Source organism: Eulemur rufifrons, chromosome 29 (genome assembly GCF_041146395.1).
Source record: "Eulemur rufifrons isolate Redbay chromosome 29, OSU_ERuf_1, whole genome shotgun sequence".
Lineage (NCBI taxonomy): Eukaryota > Metazoa > Chordata > Mammalia > Primates > Lemuridae > Eulemur > Eulemur rufifrons.
This window is the reverse complement of record NC_091011.1, coordinates 61,287,934-61,313,457: the sequence shown is the minus strand read 5'-3', so window position 1 is coordinate 61,313,457 and position 25,524 is coordinate 61,287,934. Positions and strand designations below refer to the sequence as shown.

At 37.1% G+C, this 25,524-nt stretch overlaps 2 protein-coding genes across 13 annotated transcripts in view; one reads left to right on the top strand and one right to left on the bottom strand.

Moving 5' to 3' along the window:
• Positions 1 to 5,222, top strand: part of SRPK2 (SRSF protein kinase 2) — a 222,111-nt gene extending 216,889 nt beyond the window's left edge. For all 8 annotated transcript variants that reach the window (XM_069461365.1, XM_069461373.1, XM_069461368.1 and 5 more), the window contains one exon: positions 3,573 to 5,222. In XM_069461365.1, the coding sequence (XP_069317466.1) occupies positions 3,573 to 3,757 (185 nt within the window). In that variant the 3' untranslated portion in view covers positions 3,758 to 5,222. The remainder of the gene's footprint in view (positions 1 to 3,572) is intronic.
• Positions 5,223 to 6,994: 1,772 nt separating this feature from the next.
• The window catches only part of KMT2E (lysine methyltransferase 2E (inactive)), a 98,445-nt gene continuing 79,915 nt past the window's right edge, over positions 6,995 to 25,524 (bottom strand). For 2 of the 5 annotated variants that reach the window (XM_069462677.1, XM_069462679.1), the window contains 12 exons: positions 19,648 to 19,812; positions 19,007 to 19,315; positions 15,545 to 15,799; positions 15,235 to 15,379; positions 14,106 to 14,356; positions 13,653 to 13,709; positions 12,944 to 13,507; positions 11,622 to 11,908; positions 10,775 to 10,863; positions 10,541 to 10,666; positions 10,264 to 10,361; positions 6,995 to 9,614 (listed from right to left, as the gene is read on the bottom strand). In XM_069462677.1, coding sequence (XP_069318778.1) covers positions 8,109 to 9,614; positions 10,264 to 10,361; positions 10,541 to 10,666; positions 10,775 to 10,863; positions 11,622 to 11,908; positions 12,944 to 13,507; positions 13,653 to 13,709; positions 14,106 to 14,356; positions 15,235 to 15,379; positions 15,545 to 15,799; positions 19,007 to 19,315; positions 19,648 to 19,812 — 3,852 coding nt within the window. In that variant the 3' untranslated portion in view covers positions 6,995 to 8,108. The remainder of the gene's footprint in view (positions 9,615 to 10,263; positions 10,362 to 10,540; positions 10,667 to 10,774; positions 10,864 to 11,621; positions 11,909 to 12,943; positions 13,508 to 13,652; positions 13,710 to 14,105; positions 14,357 to 15,234; positions 15,380 to 15,544; positions 15,800 to 19,006; positions 19,316 to 19,647; positions 19,813 to 25,524) is intronic. The other 3 variants (XM_069462678.1, XM_069462682.1, XM_069462680.1) reach the window with 2 other exon arrangements.

Here is a 25,524-nt window from a genome sequence, read left to right as displayed (position 1 = left end):
TGGACAAAATAACATCTTTTCCTTAACAAACCACTAAAAATAACATTCAGGAGAATAATGGAAGTACCTAATTCTTTTCCTTGGAAAGCCATCTCTTAGTCAGGGACAGGCAAACACAGCGGTGTCACATAGCCTCTGCTCCAGGGGCGGAGCCCTCCCTCACCTCCTGCTTCCTGCCGTTTTCCTTGGCTCTGTCACCATGTTTCTCAAGGCAAAGGGAGGCTTCCTGGAGAACAGCTCTAACAGTTACCCGCCTGGCACGCGGCTCCTGTTTGCGTGCACATGAGACAGAGTTGATACCGAGAGTGGCAGCTTGTAGGCACAGGAAGGGTGAAGTGGTGTTCTGTATTCTTTAAGAAAGAAAGGCTGGAAATGGAACTTTTAAAATAAAAATTATCACAAGTTTCTAACGATCTGTAAAATTTGTTTTTGTGAAACACATCTTTGTATATTTTCTTAAAAGAAAAAAATTATCAAAGTAGAATTTCTTTAACTTATTAGGGAGCTACCTTTACAGTAGGAGCAAATAGTGTTTTTAAAATATGTTTTACTCTGTTAATATTTTATTCTTATTTATTGTTCTAAGTGGCAGGGGTGGAGGTAGCTGTATTTCTCGAGCATCCTGTGCAGGACTGGAGCTGTGGATGGACCAAGGCTCTCGCTTACGCTGAGCCCGCTTTTGTCCTGTCTGCTAACAGATGCGGAGTCGGGGTCTTGGGGTTTGTGTTTCAGTGACCTCATCAACTACAGGACAGCATTCCTTCTTATATTGACATAAGGTTGTACCTGTAATCATAGGATCTAGACAAGTTTATCTTCCTGTTTTTACTTGGTGTTATAGAGTTTTTCCACTTACCTACATAATCCACATTTTTGTTCTTTTTAGAGGCAATTCAGTGTTTTGTTAAATTGCGATATGACTGTGTGTTTGGTACCTGTTGGTGTTTAGGATTATCCTGCATATTTTGCTGTTATAGACCACATCTTCCCACATACAATTTTTTGTATAGGACTACCTGGTCAAAAGTAGTTACATATTTTAGGCTGTTCTTTCCAAATGCTTTTATCAGTTTTATCACATGCCTAGTTATGTATGAAAAGTTTTTCATAGCCTCCCAACATTGTATTGTTTTCATAACTGTTATTATGCAGTTGTTAAACATCTGAGGGTGATAAAGCTTATCTTTTCATGGAAGATTGTACTAAATTTGATGCCTGTTGATGGACCTTAGTTTAAAAACTCAGAAATAGGTTCCCTTGCTGTTCTAAGCAGACAGTGCTTCTCCGCAGCTGCATTCATTTACAAACCTGGAAATATTTATTCTAACACAGATGAATGTCAAGAAAGTTCTCTCCCCTTCCCAGGGAACTTGATTTAGCATGTCATGTGTGAGCTTTCTTAGTGTGCTTTAACTGTTGTTCTGGTGAAATCAGTCCAAATGAATATAGTCAGATTACAGAAAATGTGGATATTGGGAGAAACAACGTGCTAACAAAGCTGGTGTTTTGGTTCACTTGCTTTCCATATTCATGGGCATTTTTAAAATCGGTCTTGTTTGTGATTGTCTGCAGAAAATAGTTTTGACTCTTCTTTTACTACCATATGTTGTACCATATGATTTTCCCCCGTATTATTAAGTGATATTAAATAATATTCATCAAGTGGACATACCTTGGTTTTTTTAAAAACCACTGTTATTGGACAGATGTAATTTGCAAGTGTGTATAATTTTGCATTGAGCATATTTAAAGGGTAAGATGAGAGTGCCATGATTTATTTCCTTGGGCTAGTTTCCTAGTACTGGAATTTCTGGGTTAGAGGGATAAACCTTCAGTAATTGCTCAGACTTTGTTCCTCCAGAGACTATTTCCTCCCACAGGCGGTCCCTTCCCGCCCCTCAGGGTGCAGATCCACAGGCCTGAGCTCCAGTCCGGAAACAACACTTAACTCTGTCCTCAGCCTTCACATTGGAGCCAGAACCCTATTTTATACCCAGCCCCTTCAGTTAGAAACGTTCTTAAAAGATGCTTCCTACGGAATCCTACGCATAGCATGATTGCAACTCTTTAGACAAAGCATCCATATGAACGTACGTGGAAAGAGTATAGGCAAAAGGAAAGAGCCATTGTGGGATAGGATAGGAGATCATTTTTCATTTCGTTTTTGTAATTTTCTGTAATGTTCTTTTAATTTTGTTGTGATTTTTAAAAGCAGGTGTTTCTAAATTGACTTGAATAACCGGGTGAAATGACCAGGCCTCCTGAGAAGACCTTTGTGAGCACAGCACTGATTCTTGACTAAAAAATATTTAATATTTACCTTTTTAGTTCAAGTATAGCAGGTGACGGGGGAGAGAGATCGGCCCTTGCGGGAGGCGCTGCTCAGGTGCTGCACGCAGCTCCCCTCCCCTCTGGGGCCCGGCTGGCGCAGCTACAGGACTCCGAGGGTGGCTTGGGGCCTGGGCGTGGTGCAGCGCAGCCTCTGTCCCCTGGACGGCTCAGGTTGCACTTTGAGGGGCTCCCAAGGAGGTCTCTCTGTGGGCAGGGGTGAGACGTCCTGTGAAAATTTCAAACAGGAGAGAAAATGATTTATTCATAATGGAAGTTATCCTGACATTTTAGCAGTTTGACTTAAAAGTAACTTTTTTGTGTGTTATTAAAAGGGCCATTCAGTTCACAGGCCACTTGCTAGCTTGTTAGTCATTCTAGTACGTCAGTCAAAGCTGCCTGTGACCCACACTTTTTAACTGCAGCTAGCACAGTTTGCAAAGTATAATTTTAAAAGTTTACAAACTAATGTCTTGGAATCTTAGATTTTACAAAAAACATGTAGACATGAACGTTGTTTGATTTGGGTTGGCCTCTAGCTCTCTGGTACAGTAGCCACTAGCTGCTTGTGGCTGTTTAAATTTGGACAGAAAGGAACATTAAAACTTAAAACTCTTCAGTCACCATAGCCACATTTCCTAGTGCCCAGTGGCCATACTTTACTAGTGGCTGCCATATGGGACAGTGCAGATCTATAATACATCTCTATTATCACAGAAAGTCCTCTTTGGGAACCTGTGGCCTTGGGGCCACATGTGGCCTTCTGGATCCTTGAGTGCAGCCTTTTGACTGAATCCAAATTTTAATAAAAGGTTTTGTTGTGTGAAGTTTGGATTCGGTCATGGGGCTGCATTTGGGCACCTGGAGGTGGCTTTCGGCTGCAGGTTCCGCAACCCTGGAAGGAGTTCAAATGGTGCATATCTTACGGCTTTTTCTCTAAGCAAGTCTGCAGATTGCAAAGGATCCCAAGCTGAAGTGAGAGTGGCGCTCTCAGCCTTTGGAAATGAAAACACTTGGACATCGTCAAGCCCTCTCTACATCTGCCAGGCTTACCTGAAATAGGACATGGGTACATTTAATGATTACTGCTTAGGGGTTATCGCTTGGGGAATGTTGGCTTTTGTTGTTGCCATGAAGTGTTGAGCAGGTAGGTTGTCTGCTTCACTGAAAAGAACCTGGCTGGACCAATGATGGGAAGTACAAATTTGGAGCTTTTTTGACATTGGCGTGTTTTTCCCCTGTAGGAGAACTGCGGCACATTACCAAGCTGAAGCCCTGGAGCCTCTTTGATGTACTTGTGGAAAAGTACGGCTGGCCCCATGAAGATGCTGCACAGTTTACAGATTTCCTGATCCCGATGTTAGAAATGGTTCCAGAAAAACGAGCCTCGGCTGGCGAATGCCTTCGGCATCCTTGGTTGAATTCTTAGCATATTCTACCAATATAGCATTCTGAGCTAGCAAATGTTCCCAGTCCATTGGACCTAAACGGTGACTCTCATTCTTTATCAGGATTACAAGTGAGCTGGCTTCATCCTCAGACCTTTATTTTGCTTTGAGGTACTGTTGTTTGACATTTTGCTTTTTGTGCACTGTGATCCTGGGGAAGGGTAGTCTTTTGTCTTCAGCTAAGTAGTTTACTGACCATTTTCTTCTGGAAACAATAACATGTCTCTAAGCATTGTTTCTTGTGTTGTGTGACATTCAAATATCATTTTTTTTGAACGAAAAATACTTTCCCGTTTGTGTTTTGGCAGGTTTTGTAACTATTTATGAAGAAATATTTTAGCTGAGTACTATATAATTTACAATCTTAAGAAATTATCAAGTTGGAACCAGGAAATAGCAAGGAAATGTACAATTTTATCTTCTGGCAAAGGGACATCATTCCTGTATTATAGTGTATGTAAATGCACCCTGTAAATGTTAACTTCCATTAAATATGGGATGGGGACTCAAATTTCAGAAAAGCTACCAAGAGTGCTTTGTAGCCTATGTTGCATGTAGCAGACTTTACCTGCTCCAAGGAGTTGTGCAAACTTTTCATTCCATAACAGTCCTTTTACATTGGATTTTAAACAAAGTGGCTCTGGGTTACAAGATGTCATTCCTTATATGGCACTTTAAAGGAAGAAAAGTCGTGCTTTTCATTCTAAAATATGTATTATAATTAAGCAGTCCCATTCGTATTTTTGCGTATTTTTAAAAGTAATTTTGAAGAAAAAGTGATTTCCCTTTAAAAATGTGATGGCCCGGTACCATGTGGTGTTGCTTCCTCTAAGCGCTGTAAGTTAAACTCTGCGTAGATTAAATTGGACAAGAGAAACATGTTCAGTGTGTGGAATGAAAAAAATTATATATATTTTTGGAAAAGCATGATCGTGTTTGTCTAAAACACAAGGTATGGTATATACAGTTTGCAGTGCAGTGGGCAGAATACTGCTCCGCTCCAAGGTAACAGTGACCACGTTCATTCCATGGGCAGCTTTCCGTGTGGCTACGACAGACTTTTTACTAAGCTTTTTCATTGTCTTTCCATGAACTGAAGTTGAGAAAATGATTTTCCCTTTGCAGGTTGTACACAGTTTTGTTTATGCATTTCCTTAAAATTGTAGAATCCAGGACACAAACCATAGTAGGCAATACAATTTTAGAATGTAATATATAGAGGTATATTTAGCCTCTTTTAGAAGTCAGTGGATTGAATGTCTTTTTATTTTTAAATTTTACATTCATTAAGGTGCCTCGTTTTTGACTTTGTCCATTAACATTTATCCATATGCCTTTGCAATAACTAGATTGTGAAAAAGCTAACAAGTGTTGTAACAATAATCCATTGTTTGAGGTGCTTGCAGTTGTCTTAAAAATTAAAGTGTTTTGGTTTTTTTTTCCAGACATTGCCTTGGTCATTGCCCTGTATTTGAACATTTGCTGTCAGTGTAGTGTCACCAAAACTAAAGGAGGTACCAACATTCCTGTTGTAGCAAATGTAGTTGTGGAACATGCATTAAGGCTTATTATAAGGAAATCGTTTATTGGTTTTTAAGGGCAGAAAGGATTTAGGAAAGATGCTACAGTAGCAATTCATTATATGGAATTTCAATGATTTCTTTTCATCCATATTTCATCAAAAACATACTAATTGCATTTTGTTTGAGCATTGCAAATTTTCTTTTTTTTTAACAGCATTCACTGTGAGGGAACAAGACACATAATCCTTTTAGGAATTAGCATTATATCACATAGCACTGAGGTAGAATGTACCATTCATTCATTTCATTATGAAACGTGCATGCTCAATTTTTTTAATGAGGCTAGGTTACCATGTAGATTCTATGACAGATGGTGGCTGTACACCAGTGATACTATCCATGATTTCCATTGGAAACATTCTTACAAAAACCACAGAGTACATTTATTTCTTCTCTAAGTGTATAAGAATTTTTACCAAGGCGAAAGTACACTTGAATGAAATGGCTAATTTTAGCTCATGTTGGAAAACAAACCAGATTAATTGTGAATTTTTAAGGGTGTCCCTTATGATAAAACAGCCTAACTAGTTTACAGTATAGAAACAATTGTTCTAGAAGGAATATACATTTGTATTAGGTATAGTATGGTTTTAGCAGATTCTTGGTGACTTGTTGGTAAAGAATGCATATAAGCTAAATGAGAACCACTGGTTATGCTAAACATTATAACCAGCTCAGTGAGTTTAGTTGAATGTCCTGTCTTTTCCTTTCTCTGGTCCATGTGAAGTCTTCATGAAAAATGGATGATGTATGTGATTATAGCAGATTCAGAGAAGTTGGCTGCCTGGAATTTGGCAGGCAGAAAAAGTGGATATAAGAGCTTCAAAAAGGCATACACTTTTTAGGTGAAAACTGATTTACTAACTTGCCTCTTCCTATACCTGGACCGTAGATAACTAGTTAACAGGATAAAGTAAGGACACTTTCCACTGGAGTAGATAACTTAAGTTCACATTATTTCTTAGATTCTACTTTTTTTTCTCTTTTTAAAATAACTTTAATGAAATTTTGGCAGAGGACAGCATTTGAGGGTGTAGCCTTTTTCCAAGAGTCAAAGATTTATATAGGATTCTGCAGTTTAAACAAAAGCGTCTGTATACATATTTGTGTAGTAGGCAAATTTAAAACTGTGGGGAATTTAAAATGCTTAGAAGGATAGTTCTTTTAAAAAGGTGGAACATTGATATTTCCCATCCTAGTTAACTTTATTCTGTTTGAAACTGTCAGGGGATGGATGATATAAAGCCATTTCTTCTCAGACAAATGTTTTTTAGTGACTACCATACGTAGAATTTTGTTTGACAAGTCAAGGATGGCAGGGTTGATCTGGGTTCTTCTAAAACTTGAAGCTGATTAGGATTGAGCCCTTAAACGAGCTGTGTTAATGCCCCATTAGTTAATTTTCAAAAGAAAATGGAAATTAAAAGTACAAAATATGATTTAAATTGCCACCAAATCTCATTTTTAAGTCTGTTTACTTTTTTCTCTGATGCACAAAATTTGTATACTGTGCTAAATTATGTCAAGTAACTGGGTGATGAAGATGTGTTGATACACAGTGTTATTACTGTGGAATATAAATATACTTAATCGAAATCATTTTGAATAGGACATTTTACTTACATTCTAAAATGTACAAATTAGATATTCCTGTTTTAGGCAGACTACCCATATTTTTGAACAGTAGTAAGTTACTATCTAAGTGTATCACATGTAATGCATTTAGTGGTCTGGATTTGTTCTGTATGATGTCAGATACTAAGTAAAGTTATACAGCCTGACTTTTTAAATAGTTTTCTATATGGCTCTTGCAAAAATGGCAAGAAAGAACCATTACAGGAACAACCCCTTACTGCCTCCTGTTGCTAGCTACCATCTGAGGTAGTAGTCACTAAAGAAAACTGAAGGTTCCTTACAAATTATATTTGAAAACTATAACTTTTGTAGAAATATTTATGCAGACCCCGATCTTAGAAGCTGTACAGGACAATTGGATAAAACTGACATAATTGTGATTTATTAACATGAATTAAAATGCCCAACCAGTGCTTCAATGTGACAGTATATTTAAAATAAAAAAGAAATTAAAGGTCATATACTGTACTACTTTCACAAAGATCACACAGTTTTGCAAAAGACTTGTCATATGTACAGTGCTTATATATCAAATGAGAAAAGCTGTAAGCAATTATATACGCAAAAGAAATGCAGTATTTACAGTTTGTCAAGAGACATTAGAAATCATCTATACATTAAATTACATTTTGCTTGCAAATAACCGGTAAAACAAAATGAGCCATGTCCACACCAAACTATAAAAATCTGTATTGCATTTTTATACCTAAGATGCACTTCACAGAACTGCTGACAGAAAAAAAAGAAATGAAAATCCTCATAGTGCCAATACTTAGCTGTGTACTTAATGCATATGTATAAAATAATATAGAAAACATTCACTAAAGGAATTTAACTGCAACGACAAAATTTAAAGATCATGTAGCATCAAATCTGCCAGAAAAACTGCTGGAATGTTCACTTACAAAATAAAGATATCTAATACTGGCTTAACAGCACATTTTAAAAGGAATTTTAAAAAGCAAAAATGGGAAAAAATACAATGAAGGAGCACTGGTGTTTTTTTTTTATACAAAGTTTCATGTACAAGCTTTAAAAAGTACCTTAACAGGTACATATGAAATATACAGTTTTATCTTACAGAACATTTAAAAAAATGTTTTTGGAGTCCATTTTAATGCCACCCTGAACCATGGTAACTGTTCTGAAATGTTGGTGGCACCTGTGCTCTGTGAATTGGAATCTGTCCAGGCACTGGAGATGCCTGCTGAGGTCCTTGAACCCCATGTGGCAGGGCCACAGAGCCAGGATGAGGACAGAACCCTGAAGCAGTAGGTGTTGGAATACTGTTTAGTCCTTGGGGCTGGAGATGAGGACCTGCAACAGGTAATGGACAATGTGGCCCTGTTCCAGAAGGCTGGTGCTGGGGTCCCGGTCCCAGAGTGGTGTGATGTGTAGCTTGTGAGGGATACGGTGGTACAGCTGGATGAGCACTTGAAGGAAAAAGTGGAGGTCCTTGATGAGGTGGGTGGTGTAAGGCTTGACCTGATGTGGTGTGATGCCCAGAAGCCAAAACACTGGAAGGTGGCGGTGGAGGGGGTGGTGGGGGTGCTGAATTTACAACATGCTGGTGTTGTGCTTGTAGACCTTGGAGTCCTGTAGAAGGATGGGGCGGGGGATGGTGATGAGGGGCAGGACCAGGAGGGGGAGGAGGTGGTGGCAAATGATGACCGGCAGTTTGAGAATGAATATGCGACCCAGGAGTAACAGCATGAACAGGCCCCACTACATGTGCTACAGAGTGTTGCTGATGGGAAGCCGGCTGTTGTACCAGGTGTGGTCCTGGAGCAGGTGGTGGAGGAGGAGGGGGTGGGACAGCAGCAGAGGTTTGATGGTGAATAGTAGGGTTCTGAGAGGGCAAAAAATGCCCTGGAGTAACATGGTGTCCTGGAACTGTTTGCTGGCTTGTGGTGCCAGGAAGTGCTTGATTTGGTCCTGATGTAAACACAGTTTGTTGAGAAAGACCACCTTTGAGCTGATTATAATTTTGAAAGTTTGCAGAGGGCTGCTGGTTTTGATAATAAGACGAAGAAGAGGGAGGCGGAGGGGGTGGAGGAGGTGGGGCCGTGCTATTCAGACTCTGTTGGTTAAACTGACTATATGTTGCTGAAGATTGTCCTGAGGGTGTCTGTGTAAATAATGCTCCAGAAGTTGCCTGCTGAGTGTTGGCTTGAAGGTTCTGTGTTGCTGGATAAAAGTTTCTCTGAGCCTCTCGCTGGGATGTTCCAACTTGAGGTGACTGTGAATGGTGAGGCCTATAGGGAGATCCTAGCTGCTGTGAAGGCGGCTTTGGTGACAGATAACCATGTTGTACAGGTGTGTGGGGCGTAGATGACTTTGGAGGATTTTCTACGTGAGGTGATGGAGGACAGTGCAGCTTGGCTGGTGCAGAAGGCAGCTTCTGTGAAAGTTGCTCAGATGAATTGCGAACATGTGGCTGAGGATGATTCTTTGAAAGTGCTTGGGGGTTATTTGATAGCTGTTTTTGTTGGAGCTCTGCTTTTAGGTGGACACTGTTCTCAGCTTCTGATACAATAACTGTTGCCTCCCAATGGGAATCTGGTTTTGTGAGTATTTTCCCATGTGCTTGCGCAGGAAGTACAGGTCCTGGTGAACCAGGCTATGAAAAGAAAACAAATACAAATAAATTTATGTTTATATAAACTTAAGAAACATTTTGTGTACCTTGAGGTTTATTCTTCTAACCTCAAGTAATTTCTTGTTGATATTTAATGGTATTTCCTGTATAGGTTTGAAGTCAGTTATAGAGGCCTGGGATGTTGAAAGGTCGTTTTTTTTTTTAAACAGTTCAAATAAAAATAATCCAAGTTACAATTAGGATCAAAAAAAAATCAATCTCAGATTCCTCATCTTTAGTTTCCAGTGATATGCATGCCATACCAAATTATCACATCTTCATGAGCTAGGATGGAGATTATCGTTCTGTTAAATCAATGTCGCCTGACCTTCTGTTTCTGGACAATTAATTAGCTGGTTCATGCAAAGGCTATGAGTTTCCTAGACACCACTTAGAATAGTGGTGGAACTTTAGGAGAAAATGTAAGCTCTTAAAGCATGCTTAGAAAACATTTATGTTTGTACACAACAGTTCATTGAAGAGAGAATGAAAAAGTAGTAAATACAATTGAGTATGTTTAACAGCAAAAGTGTCCAGAAATCACAAACTGATACTTGATATAGCAGAAAACTCTGCATATTACAATCAGCTTTTCTGAATGGGCACATCCAAAGGTCAATGTTGTTATTACCTTGCTCATTTTTGAAGGGCTTTTACAGGTATTTTGAGAAGTATCCGGGGATGGACATTCACTTGTAGTCGTGGGTTCTGCATTTTCAGGATCAGGGTCTGTAAAGCAGAAGGAATGTATAGTAAATGTAAAATTACATGATAAACACTGTCTTTTATTAACAACACAATGCAATGCACATTCTACCATTCAAACTGCCTTGTTATAAAGGCTCTCTTTTTTCTGATGTAGAAAGGTGTTTAAAACAGTAACCGTGATAGGTCATCTGCTTACTGACCTTCCATAAGTTCACTGAAAGCAGGGACTGGGCCCTTAGCTTGCAACTGGGGAATGTGATTTGAATGAGATGAAGGTGAAGACTGAACATGACTCGGTGAACATGAGACACATGGTGATTCTCCCCCTAGAGATGAAGCAGAGCAGACCCAAAGAGAACATTAGAGCTGCAAAGAACGGGGATGCAGAGTGATTAACTGACTGTACTTTTTGGTGAAGGAACAAGCTCACTTACCACTGTCTTTATCTTTTCGGTGATCACTGAGAAGTAAAGCTCTCTGATAACTCCTTTCTCTCACTTGTTCCACGGAAGTTGAGGCAGTCCTTTAAAACAAAATCACATCATCCTCAACTCAAAGAAGCTACTGCCAGCTAGATTATTTTTTTGTCCCTTGATGGTCAACATGTCCTCTCAGCCCAAGGCTTTTGCTCTAGTAGGAAAATACTTGGGTGTTAAGCTTTGAAAATAGCTGATCTTATTTTGCAAATGACTCCCCAAACTGAGACTTCTATCCTTATCACCATTTATCTGAAGAACTCCATCAGTCTCAATTCCTTTGTCACCAGCAATTTCTTGGTGAAAAGGAGGGAGGAGTTGAAGATAGTGTCTTAACAGAATGTCACTTCAGATTACTGGAGGTACCAAAACATGCCCCTAACAAATTGCCTTGTGTCAGGCTTGTAAGCCTGAGGGGACACCAAGGAGCAAAGTGAATGTGGCCTCTTTACCTTTGCCAAGGCCCATTCCTTCTAAAGAAACAACACACCTGGTGGTTCTTTCAAAGTAACTGGTAGGGTTATAAAGAATTTTTGCAGGATGGCTTAATCCTGATAAATGTTCTTTGGAGAGGAAATCTGCATGAAAAATGTGAATAAATTATCAAGGAATAAACACAATGGACCTTTAACAACATAGGCAATATACAGCTGGTTTAAAACCCTTTTACCAGAAAGGATCTTTTAAAATTATGACCACAAACCACTATCTGCTTAAGCCTTGGAAGAAGAACAGCAAACAGGAAGAATAATTCATTAACAAAAGCTTGTTCTTTCCAGAGTAGCAAACTTAAAAACAGGCTTACCATTGAACTTCTGGTTCATTCTTCTCATTGGCAGTAGCTTCCTTAACAGGACAGTTATTGCTGGTTTCTTCAGAAGTAGCATTATAAACTGTAGCTGGTGTTGGTAACGGAAGGCTAGCAGTGTTTTCTACCTGCTCCCCATTTTCACTACTGTTGGCACACCCATCACCATTGCTGCTCAAGTTTCCACTTGCATGAGGTGATACACTAACCAGTGGAAAGTTTTCTGTCTTAGAGCCACTTTTCCTAGCTTCACGTTGTCTCTTACGGTATTCTAATAGAGAAACCTTAAGCAAGAAAAGATAAGACAAAACAAATCTTTTATCCTTGTTTTTATGACAAAACCAATCCATTCTTTTTTTATAATGAGAATTACTATATTTACGTAAGGAGAATTATATAAAATAATTCAATTCTGAACAAATAATAATTAACAATTACCAAATGCCTACTATAAGCCAGGCATTTTATTACTTAGATGATTTACATACATTATTTCATTTAATCCTCACAACAACCCTATGAAATAGGTATATTATCATCCCCATTTTACAGATGAGGAAATTGAGTAACTCACTCACTCAAGGTCACACAGCTGGTGAGTGTTGGAGCCGGGATTCGAACCTAGGTCTTACTTGAAAGCCCGTGCTCTTTCCACTATACTACATTGCTTCCCACAAAGTTGCCAACTGGACTCTGTTACAAAAATTAAAAGCACACATCACTAAAATTCTTTGACTTGCAAAGCAATAAGCCTACTCACAAAATAAGTGCTACAGTTTCTCCCATTCTTCTGAAATATAAGGCATTCTAAATGTTTCAGTATGTCTGCTAATGGTGGTAAATCAGGGAATTCATTTAATATATAATACTTATCTATTAGTAATTACTTTCCAAAACTCTCTTATACCCATGGCCTAAATATTGTAGATATTATGGATTAGGGAAAAGGCATTTCTTCTATACAAGACTGCCCATTCTGTGTAAAATAAAGGTAATAACAAATATTATTCAAGTCTGTTTTTTTGACTGGGGGGGGGCTTATTTTTAAAAGTTAATCATTTGGTGAGTAAACTCTTGAGGTTTTCTGTCTCTGAAACCATGCTCCTTACAAGGATTTCCCATATTACTAGAATTTTTTTACTTTTCTGGAAACATTTTCTAATTAAGTGAGCATTTACAAAAGGTTTAAAAATATACATGTAAAAAATTTTAACTTGAATAAATTAAGGAATGCCTTATATAATACATATAACTACCAATTACCCTCAGTAATATGAAAAAACAATATTAAAAGGACTATAAATTGTTAAATTTGTAACCTTTTTCTTTTGTGGTGGATTCTGGGGTGTGCAACTCCCGTCGATCAAATTGTCATTAACAGTCCGTCCGAAACCAGATACAAGCCCATCTTCGGAAGTACAAAACACAGTTGTTTCCATAAACATGCCTCTAGTATCATCCTGCATCAGGCACTTTGACTCACTTATTCGGAAGCCTCCTCCAACCTCCAACTGATGCGAGGGTGTCAGGTCCCTCAAGTTGGAGTTCACTGAGAAGTTAACGCCCGTTCTGTCAGGACTCTTTACCCAGGAAGAATATATTGTACCCCGTGCAGAGTGAGTCGAGTCCAGTTGGCTATTAGGCTCAGTCCTGTCATGTGCAGGCGTTTCCATGGTTTTATGTAAGGCAGTTGGCTCGACTGCATCGAGTCCCAGTTGAAGATCTGACCCAGGTTCCTTTTCTCCAGGGCACTGCCGGCTGACTTCAGTCCTACTTCTAGGGCTGGTATAACCAATAGTCTTTATTTCTTGCAGGCCCAGTTCGGTTAAATTGGAATTTCTAAAAGGCCCCAATGTTAACACAGTTGAAGATCTGTCATATCCCTGTTTAAAGAATTTTTTTAAAAAAATTACACAAATAACCACATCTTGAGATTGTTTATTTTAAAATCCTACCAGTAATTTAAGCAAAATAATGGTAATAGGAAAAAAAAATCACCAATTCACCCCCTTTCTGGTAACTTCTTACCTCTTGACTGTAAGTGCGTCTCTTTATTTCTGGAGAACTTTCTGGGGAAGAAATATTCTATATAAAAGAAAGAATTGAAAATTAAAATATATAACTAAATCCATAATAGTTATAGAAATGAAAACAAAATGAGAAACTACTACACAGACTCCGGTTTTAGACTTTCTTTCCTGTTTTATTTCCATTCCTCAAATAAGATACTAGCTTTGAGGTCAGTTTGATACACATACACTCATTTAGTCTCTTGTGTATATCAATAAGATGAAAGTTAACCTCATATTAGTAAAAATAAAAGCATTTAAAAATTCATATAAAAGCATGTTCCCAATTTTGTTTTAGTATCTTGAAAACTTATTTCTACTCTCACTCAGCACACTTATTCGAAAGATGGGGGTAAGCTCTTAAACCCCACCCCCAGGGGTTGAAATTTTTTTTTCTCATTTAATATCTCACCTCAAAGTGCATGTTATTTCCTGGTGTACCAGGAGTTAGTGGGGTAACTGGTGAATATATGGGTTTATAACCATTTCTACAAGTTTCATCATCCGATTTTATCCGTGGAGGAGTGGCAAATGATGGATCCATAGGAGTAATATCTGTGTGAGTTGGTGTAGCATACGGTGAAGGAGTAGGTGTGGAGGTTTCTGAGTAAACAGAATCTAGCAAGTGATAAAGTCTTCGTTTTTTTAGTGGTGTAGTTAAATCTGTTGGTGAAATAATAATCTGTAAGAAATTGCACTGCTGGTATTTGCTACAATATACATTACATTCTGGGAAGGGTAAAATATCAATAATAGTAATTATGATTACTTTTACCCCCAAAACTAAATTTCAGGGTTTAAAAAAATGGTACTAACATAAAGCAATCTCTCCAGCCCCAAATTAGTTAATTTCATAATTAGCCAGCATCATCTTGCCTGAAGGTTTATAGGCCTAGGGCTGTCAAAGAAATCTTACAAGTAGTGATGTTACTTTAACTGATTTTTTTTTTTTTTAAGAGTCCTTTAGGGCCGGGCGCAGTGGCTCACGCCTGTAATCCTAGCACTCTGGGAGGCCGAGGCGGGAGGATCGCTCGAGGTCAGGAGTTCAAGACCAGCCTGAGCAAGAGCGAGACCACGTCTCTACTAAAAAATAGAAAAAAATTAGCGAGGCACGGTGGCAATGCCTATAGTCCAGCTACTCAGGAGGCTGAGGCAGAAGGATTGCTTGAGCCCAGGAGTTGGAGGTTGCTGTGAGCGAGGCTGATGCCATGGCACTCTAGCCTGGGCAACAGAGTGAGACTCTGTCACCAAAAAAAAAAAAAAAAAAAAAGAAAAAGAGTCCTTTTGAATCTGTTTAAAAAGCAGCCAGCCCAAAGCCAAACTAGGCCTTTTAAAAATTCAACCATAAACCCCAACGCAGATGGTATTGCAAAAACTTATATCTTCATCCAAAGAATTTGGAAGACAGAAGAGAAAATACATATAACAACGTGCTTCTCTTCTGAAGTGCATAGCAATAACTGAAATATGCCTGTTATAAAAGCTATGTATACATCCTGCCACATTCCTCACATTAAAACAATACTGAAAAGAAATTCTACCTGGAAGGGAACAGCTATCATTTAATAGTAGTGGACTTTTATTTTCACCATTGACTGTAGGACTTCTGGATCTTTCTTGACAGGGTGAATTAAATCTACGTAAAATTGCTGAATTTTCTTCTTCCAGAGCTTGTTTCAACCATCTCTGAATAACATAGAATGATAAATTAATAGGAATCAGTTTGTAGCTGTTTATTTAGCCTATAAACGCAGAGCTGATTGCAAAAGCATTTCACTACCAGGAATGGTAGTAAGGAATGAAATTGGCATTTGGCTCATCCTAGATTTTTATATCCAAAGAAAAGTTTACCTTCTTGCATGAGCCAGAAATGTTTTCAGTAGGTTCTTTTCTTCTCCTTTTTTCTGAAAGGAATGGTGAAGTAAATCTAATATAATGCTTAGGGGTAGAGTATACATGGGGGCTGTAAGTGAGACCTGGTAAAGAATTGAGCTGTGTAGCTAACACTTCAGGATCTGTAGTTATGCGCAGAGGCCTTTCTGAAAGGCTGTCTGAAGGTTTTCCTGTCTTCTCATTCTTCTCACTTAACCATTCATTGACCAAGTGCTAGAGAAAAGAAAAATTTGGATCACTATAAATGTAACTGCACAGCTTCTCCTATTGAGTATTCTAATACAAGATTTGAAATCAATACTTTATCTAAATATCTAAAATGATAAATTGGGTAATTTAAATCATTCATATATAATGTCCGAAAAGCAATATATCATTCTACATTTCCTTGGTTATGTTGTTCTGAAATTTTTTACTCAGTATTTTATAGGAACAAAACAGATGGTTGCTTTTGTAAAATTTATATTATAAAAAGACACTAAAGCATTTTAACATAGTAAAAACTAGGAGACATCAGTACCGTTTTATTGAATACAAACACTAAATTTAGGTTTGGTGCTGCTTCTATTATAGGTATAAAATGTTTAATCTATTAGAAAAATCTGATTTTAGGCAGTGTGTTTCTGCCCTGTCTGCCCATCAGAATCTCCTAGAGACAAGGTCAGTGCACACAGTATATTTAAAAAAATGACTGTCAGCACTGACAATCACGGATTTAAGGAATTTGAAATATCTCTTGAAGTTCCTATGCTTTGAATATTTACATAGTCCTTAATTCTGTTGGTTCTTGGATCTATAATATACATAATTCAGTCTTCACTAGCTACATGAATATACCTGATCCTAAAGTATAAATTACTACTCACTTTTTAAACAACTAGTTATTAACATTTTCTTTGCTATGAGGGCATTCATATCTTTATCTAGTTGTCAAATAGTATTATTTTAAATTCTAATTATGGAAGTATTGAAAAATTAATGTATAGGCCAGGTGCGGTGGCTCACACCTGTAATCCCAGCACTCTGGGAGGCTGAGGCAGGTGGATCACTCGAGGTCAGGAGTTCGAGACCAGCCTGAGCAAGAGCGAGACTGCCGCCCCCCCCCCCCCCCGTCTCTACTAAAAAAATAGACAGAAATTATCGGGCCAACTAAAAATATATATAGAAAAAAATTAGCCAGGCATGGTGACACATGCCTGTAGTCCCAGCTACTCGGGAGGCTGAGGCAGAAGGATTGCTTGAACCCAGAAGTTTGACGTTGCTGTGAGCTAGGCTGACACCACAGCACTCTAGCCCGGGCAACAAAGCGAGACTCTGTCTCAAAAAAAAAAAAGAAAGAAAGAGAGCAAAAAAGAAGAAAGATTAATGTATGTATGTGTGCTTGTGCACATTCACAGACACACATATAGAAGCACACATTAAAAATCAATCTATGTATCCTCTCTTCCAGAGGTGACCACTGTAAACATTTTGGCATCTCTTCTTTCCCCCTTTTTCTATGTGTATAGAACTACCTTTCTAGAATAAGCAATAGCGTGTAGTAGGGAAGCACATGGAGTCTGGAGCCAGACTGCCGGAAGGTGAATACGGGCTTTGCCACTTTACACTGTGACTGGGAGCAAGTTATGTAACTTTTTTACATCTCAATCTTTATCTACAAAAGAAAGGTCATAATAGAACCTAATTCTACAACTAGGATTGCTGTAAAGATTAAAAGAGTTAAATAACATATATAAAAGCTCTTACAACAGTATCTGGCACAGAACAAGTGATATGTGTATTATTAAACTAAATGAGGCCCTTAGGGGAAATCATGATAATTTGGTACTCTGTCAAACAATTGGTTGTTTAAAATAAACGGAATACCATAAGCAAAACCAGCAGTCAAAAGAGGCTTTTTTAGAGAATCAGAAAGGATTTAGAAGCCTACATCTCAGATGAGGTGGATGCAGGAGACTTCATCTCAGACCAGTGATTTAAATAAATGTATGGCACCACAACAGTCGATTAATAAAGGGTAGGGATCACGTCCTATTTGTAATCAAGAAAGTAGTTTCACTTCTTTTAAACCTGAGTTTTTTTCTTTTCACATCATAAAGAAAAGTTGGCATTATTTTTTGTTGTTCTAAGGTGGGAAAAATGATGCTCATTTTTAAAGACAAATATTGGCTTGCTTGCTTGCATATGGTGCAGTAAGGAGAACATAGACTTTCAATTAGACACAACTGTGTTTAGATCTTCTTTCTAATGAAACCTGTGATTCTGTGGCAAGTCAGTTATCTAACCTCTGCCATTAAAATATAATCCCAGTTCTTACTAGAATTTTTCAAAATACACTTCTGGTTTAGCAGCCTGCCTACAGTAACTGAATTAGGTAAGAACAAAGACAAAATAAATGAAGCTTCAAAGTACTTTGTTACAGAAGTGTGTGAAAAAAATACATTTATACTCTACCTGCTTCCCAAAGAGCCTAAGGATTACCATTTTGGTATCTCTGTTCTACTCTGCTATACTCTAGTCAGAGTGGGGAAAAAAAAGAAAACAGAACATCCTGTGAAGCTTATTTATGATCTGAAAAGCTCAGGTTAGTTTAATTCAGTGAACAGTTTCCCATAATTGCTTCATTAAGTCTGACGATAGTTTTTCCAAAGATTTTTATCAATAATTTGGTCTAAAACTACTATTCCTGGCTGGGCCCGGTGGCTCACACCTGTAATTCTAGCACTCTGGGAGGCCAAGGCAGGAGGATCGCTTGAGATCAGGAGTTCAAGACCAGCCTGAGCAGGAGCAAGACCCCGTCTCTACTAAAAATAGAAAAAATTAGCCGGCGTGGAGGCACCTGTCATCCCAGCTACCTGGGAGGCTGAGGCAGAAGGATTGCTTGAGCCCAGGAGTTTGAGGGTGCTGTGAGCTAGGCTGATGCCATGGCACTCTAGCCCGGACAACAGACCAAAATTCTGTCTCAAAAAATAAAAATAAAAAATAAAATTACTCTTCCTTATAAATTTTCATAGTAGTACATTCTTATTGAAGTCAACAATTTCTTCACATTTAATTCTTGTAACCTACCTATACAATGGAATTTATAAAAAAAATACAAACAACTAAGGATAACACATCTAAAACCAGTTCAGAAAAGTATATATTTTGTACATAAGATAGGCAAACTTACTTAAAGGAATCATGAATTACACTACTAAAAGTCTTGATATACTAAATATAATTGTCTTCACAATAATGCAGACATTTCTATTAACTGATTATACAGTTTTGCAATTCTCATTAGTTAAAAAAAAGTCTGCAAGTATAAAAACTTTGCTTCTTATTCTGTATAAATTGAATTTTTACAATACTAATTATTTAATATCATTAAGACAATGATGTTAGAAAATAGTTCTTAACGTTTATGAAGAATCATACCTTCTTTGTTTTGGGGTACTTTGTAGGGCATTTATTAAGTGCTGGAACTTCAGTTTCAGTAATTATTTCTGATAGTGCAGTTTCAGTTTCTGGTTCTATTGTAAGTACAGTATTTTCAATATCATTTTGTTGTGAAGTAACTTCTATATCAGGAGAAGATGGCTGGATATCTGAACACATGCTGACAGTTCTGTGTCTCCGACGCTGCTGTCCAATGTGAGTCCTACTCCGAGAAAAACTTTTTCTCTGTTTAGTTCTATTTACTTTGGCAGGAGTTGGCTTGCTAGCAGTTTCTTCTTTTGCTTGTTCCTAGTTCAAAATACAACATAGTGGAACTTTTGATACTATGTACATATAGTTCAAATGTAACAGCATTAATCTACTTCAGAAGATGACTTTCCAGAATTTCTATGAATTCTGATAGGTAATAAATTGACATAATCAAGTATTTGGTAACCCTAAAGAACAAAGCAAGTACAGTCTTACATCTCAAGTTTAAATTCCTATAGGATTTGAAAAATGCTATTAAATGGCCAATATGCATTATTTACAATTCTTTATAGATATAATAAATATCTTCAAATAAAATTTCCACACATGATTTAAAGTATGAAAATAAAACTAGACCTGAATAATAGTACCTGAATAACTTCAGCATCACTGACAATCTGTGCATCTTTACATTCAGTTTTAACCTCAGTTTTAGCTGTGCTGATCCTTTCCAAGGCTTGTTCTCTTCTTTTTTCTCTTTTTTCAAGTCTGGCAAAAGCTTGCAAAATTGCTTCCATTTTCCTTTCTTCTCTTGTCTATGAAATTTAAGTTTTAAGAGATGTAATAAATATCATTGCTCACAAGTAGAATTCATAAGTCCAGATGTTCGTGGCAAATTTAAAAAATAATTGCTATGATACTATAAGCAAAATACTTCTGTTAGTAGATATAGGGAAGAAAACATTTATATTCAAGATCTTTCAGAATCCCAAACATCATCTTACTAAGCCCTATCATTATAAATATTTCTGATTGAGTGTTAATGATAAGGGTAAACCAAAATAAAAATGCCTCAGACACTACCTTGCTTTACCAAACTGAAAATCTTTTTCTTAATAATAGAGAAGCTAGCCTTTTTAAAAAGATTTAAAATTCTTAAGGTAATGATATGTTGAAAAGGTAAAATTCATATGCACTTAAACCAGTGAAAATATTAATGACATGTAGTAGCAGGATGTTGCAGGGTAATGTCTTAGGTTCAAATCATGACTCTACCAGTCAGTATTCTCTGTGACCCTAGGCAAGTTAGTTAACCTTTCTGAGACTACAACACTTACACTTCAACAGATTGTTATTGAGTTCAAATAGAAAATGTCTGTGAGGTTTTCAAACAGTACTTAAAAAAATGGCAGGCATTCTGTAAGTGTTTATTTATACTTTAGCCCTTTTGCCCTACATTATAATTCTTATAAAGCATTCCTCTACCTTCTGCTATTCCTATCTTACACTGACAGTTCAAGACAGGAACTGAGGAACAGCAAGAGTTCCTCTGAGCATCAGTTCTCTTTGGATAGAGAACATTAACAGGAAGACCCAGAGCCTTGACCAGTGAGCCTGGCAAATGCTTCCGCTCTTAACTAGAACCAGGAAGCACATCCATCAACTGTCCAGTTCTCCAAATGAAAAGAACCAGGTCCTCAGGCTCAGATCTATTTGTCTTTCCTCCTTTATTGTCATCAGTGTGGGGAAGAAAGAAAGACAGTTCAGAAACTCAAGGTCTGGCTGCTGTAGTCTTCTCAATGTTGGAGCTTTTTAGTTCCAGGTAATTACCAACAAGAGATTCAAGCATCAAGATACCTACACTCTGGAAGCTACTGCTTATTACTCTTCCCTAGTTTTTTCTTTGTTACACTCAGCAAAGGAACAAAATAGTATGTCAACAAAACTGCTCTCAGAATACTTCTAAGTTCCTAACTTATTACAGCAAATTGCCATACTGCAAACGTGACACCGAGGAAACTGCGGTCCAAAGAGGTAAGGTTACTTGTTCATGGACACATATCTGTATCTCTCCTGGTCTGGGATGGGCAATCAAACACTAAAATAGCATAGGCAAAAGATAGTCTTATTTGTTCAATGGAACTGGGAGTTTTAAAGCTCAATTCTTATCTTAGACAATCCCATGGCTCTAGTCTTTAATTTTAAATTACCTTACTTGACCCCTTTTTGTCGTGTGCTTCTCTATGAAAAACCCTGTATCCATATATCAGGGCTTCTCTATAATCCCTAAACTGAGAAATCTGGAATTACTTAGAGACCATTTTCATAATTGCTTTACCTGTTGAACCTGGTTGGAGGGGAGGAGTTAATTACTGTGGTTACTTCTTTCCAAAAAAATTTTTAAATTTGGGAAAAGAATATTTTTCCAGAAGAAACAAACTGTCTTAGCAAAAATTACTCACAAGATAGACACCCATAAAAGATATTTTCTATATTATGATTAGCCTGGACTTTTCTGAGATTAATATGGATTTATGCCAAAATAAGTTTCTTGACATACTCCAATCAATATTCCCTTGTTTTGGGGATGGTAGGAGTGAGGGTCAGAGATAAAATTATATGATGTAAAGATTCAAACTGATTCAATTAAAAATTGAGCTCCCTTGTAAACAGTACAACTAACTGATAGTCAAAGCAAAATCCTATATTTAGAAATGGTTCATAATCTTTTAGAGCTGGTCAGGATCTTAAAAAATAATGTAGTCCTTGGCCAGGTGCGGTGACTCATGCCTGTAATGCCAGCACTTTAGGAGGCTGAGGCAGGAGGATCACTTGAGCTCAGAAGTTCAAGGCTGCAATGAGCTACAGTGGTGCCACTGCACTCCAGCCTGGGTGACAGAGCAAGACCCCGTCCCAAAAAATTTTTTTAAAAAGTAGTCCTATACTTCTAAAGAAATAAAAGCCCAAGAGTATTGTATGACTCACTCAAAAGCAGACCATAATTACTATGCAAGTTTCCTGGCTTCCTAATTTACTCTTCTTTCCAGTTAACAACTACTGACACTACATAAAACAAAGCATAAATCTTCCTGCGTTACTACAAATGAGTAAGAATAAATACACAAATGTTTGGGAATATAAACATGCCTGATTTTCTACATTGATAAAAATCATTAGCTCACTGATCTTTTTAAATTCCTGAAGGTTCATATATATATGTCATTCAGCTTTATTATTTGCTATTGCATCTAATACAATATATTCTATGGCACATAACCAGGTACGTGATATCTACTTAATCTGAAAATTTGCACCCATTTTTTATAGATCTAACTGAAGTTATATGTATCTAGCTTGAGGTAGTCACAGCTGTGTAGTGATTAGAGAAATTAAGAGTCCTAATTAACCCCAGTAGACTTTCCATAACCCCTAACACCTGTGCTTGATGTAGTTTATACTTGTCACATGAGGCTACTACTGTGCCCTGTATTTTCTATAACCACGACTCATTCCAAGCCACTATTGTCTTGAACTCAAAGCCACTTTATTACCTGTGAGCTATGCAATTGATAGATCTTGATACAGAATTAAAATTAGGATTGCCTCTTAGGAATACTGCATAGTTTTTGGCAGTGCTGGAGTGCTGGGTACTAAAGTGTGGGATCTCCCATGAGATCTATGTATACATTGTTTTTATGACATATCTTAGTTTATGGTTTTACAAGAATAGAGTATTGTAACTTCCTATAAGCAGAAGAAAACATCTGCTTAATAATATCCCTATCACTCACTTGAGGGGTGGATATTTTGAGAATTTTTACTCCAGCTATGTGCTTCAAAGTATAAAAACACTGGAGTAAAAATTTAACTTGAAATTATATAACTGTAGTTGGAAAAGACTATAGAGATTTTGTCCAAGTTTCCTATTCAACACATGGGGAAAGCCTAAGGTCCATAAGGTTCAAGGGTTACATTATAAAGAACAAGAATTAATAAAGTGTTATACAGTATTGCAACTGAAAAAATAAACTTCACTGAGTAAACTGATATAATTTATCTCATTTAGAAAACGTATCTGGTCATTTGAAACAGTAAAAACAAAGCTGAGCTTGTGGATGCCATATAGCTTTAGAGGGAAATTTGCTAATAGTGCAGTCTACAAATTGAGAACAAAAAAAGAAAGAAAACATCTAGGAGACTCCTGTGATTTATTTTTTCTACCTTGCTAACAGCTGGGAAGTAGCTTTTCTTAAAAACAACACAAAACTGCCTTTTAAAGGAAAGGGAAAGCCAGAGCCCACCTGCCAAATTACCCTACTCTATGGTTTTGAAATAGAGAAACTAAAAGATTGCTTACTCAAAAAAACTTATCTTTTTTAGTAGCGATTACAGATTAATTTATGAATCTTGCAGTGATCTCGCCTTGTTTGTTCACCTAGTACTTCAAATGGTTCTTAGCATATGTAAGCACTACATTTTTGTTAAATGGATAAGAACTGCGCATACATTATACAAAGCATGTAACGCTATTGATTGAAGACATGTAACTGGAAGCATTAAAACAAGGATTTTGGAGATCTTGAATTTAGCACAAGGCAGCTAAATCTGAATAAACTCATTTTGTTTGAATAGAATACCTATGAAAAATAAACAGGCTCACTTTTACTATTTAATACTACAATGTCATTAATTATAATTCTTAATCTCTATGATGAGAGAAAACAGGACCTTACAAAAAGAAAATTCTTAGTCAGCATCAACTTAATCATGCTATAAGGAGAGATCAGTGAGTTGATGACATATATCACACATTCCTGTCATCAGATGACTTTTCAGGCAACAAATTTACCATGCTCAATTATATTTTACTATTAATAAAACTTTACACCTTCCAAGTGATTTTCTAAATCAGATCAGTCCCTAGGGGCATTAGTAACAGCACAGATTATGTATAGTAGTGTTTTCCTGGAGTGTGTTTGTTCCACTGAATAAAAATCTGTGGGATGTCAAAGGTGTCGTCCACCCTACTAAAAACAAGTTACCAGGGTGTACAAGTTTACAAAATGCTGACAAGCAATTTCTCAAGAGCTTTTAAACACCCCATCTGTAAGGTGTGGAATATGGTATAGTGTTTACTAAATTCAACTGGTCACAGAGCTCTCTCTTTTCACAGAACATCTCAAATTAGACTTCTGTGGAATACTTTTTGATGTGAAGGACGAGAGCTGAGAAAATTGTGGGGAATCCTGCACAATCCTGGGCAAAGCCTCCAGGTCTACCTGAACTGTAGGAAGTTTCCTTTGGTTCACATTCATGGATATATATATATATATACATGTATATATGTATCTCTTTTCTCAAATGGCTGTCATAAACATTCAGTTGGCTCATTTACTGAGTGCCTACTTTTATAAAAACCAAGCATTTTTTCCCTAGCAGCCAGGGCTATGACAATAAATAAAACTAGAAACTGTCACTCTCATGGTGTTATGTTCTAATGATATACAAGTAATTCTAGACTATCCTAGCTGCTTGACAAGTCAAGGAATCTCATACTAGGTGACTATCCTTGCTTTATCTTTTCATTGTTTCTCAAATTTCTGTCCTTTTAAATATAAAGACCACCCTCAACCACCCTCCATGTTCTACATTTTAAGCAATGTGATTATAATGAGCCATCACATATTTCCAAGGTACATTATGAAGGGTATGAAAAATTATTTTGGAAGTATTAAATTATAAAGGTTCTTTTCACGCCACTGTAAATGGAGCAGGAGAGCAAGCCTTTTCTTTTTCCTTTTTAACTGAAATCTTCCAAAAGTTTGCTATTTTTAAAATGATTACTTGTTAAATTAAAGGTAGACTTAACAATATCAGATCCCCTTCCACATGCTTTATGTATCCAACAAGACTATGGCCACCTAACTCAACCTCAACTAACATGTACTGGAAGGAGTCCACTCAGTAGTGCCCTTGTTTTAGAATCAGGTGAGTCTACTGTATTTCCAGTTCCATAGCTTAACTGGGCTCATGGTAAGATTCTTCCAAATCAATTCTAACTCACTGCCAAAGAATTATCTCTTAGTAAAGAAGAAATGTACAATAACCATCCATTCAGTGCCATATAATTTAGCCACAAGTTTTCTTTTATAAACAGGTAATAACTCCTTTTAAAAAAAGACAAAATGTAATGGATGGAAAGAAAATAGTAATGAAAGAAAAGGCCAAAAGGAGTGGGAGAAAACGGAACTAAAAATGAAAAGTCTTTTCCATCTTGGCTACAAAATTATTTGAATAAATATTCTTTCATGAAATTTTCATCACTGAATATTTTGTGTGATCTCTAAACAAACTTATCTCCCTCTCTTTCCCTAAAACAGCCTATTATCCCAGCCAAATAGAATTTATTATATTTACAACTCTCGCCAGCTTATTTCCCCTGAAGAAATGAATTCCATACGACTTATCCACAAGCTAATCTGTATTTGGTTAAACCCTACTGAAAAGGTCGATCATAAATATAAGCA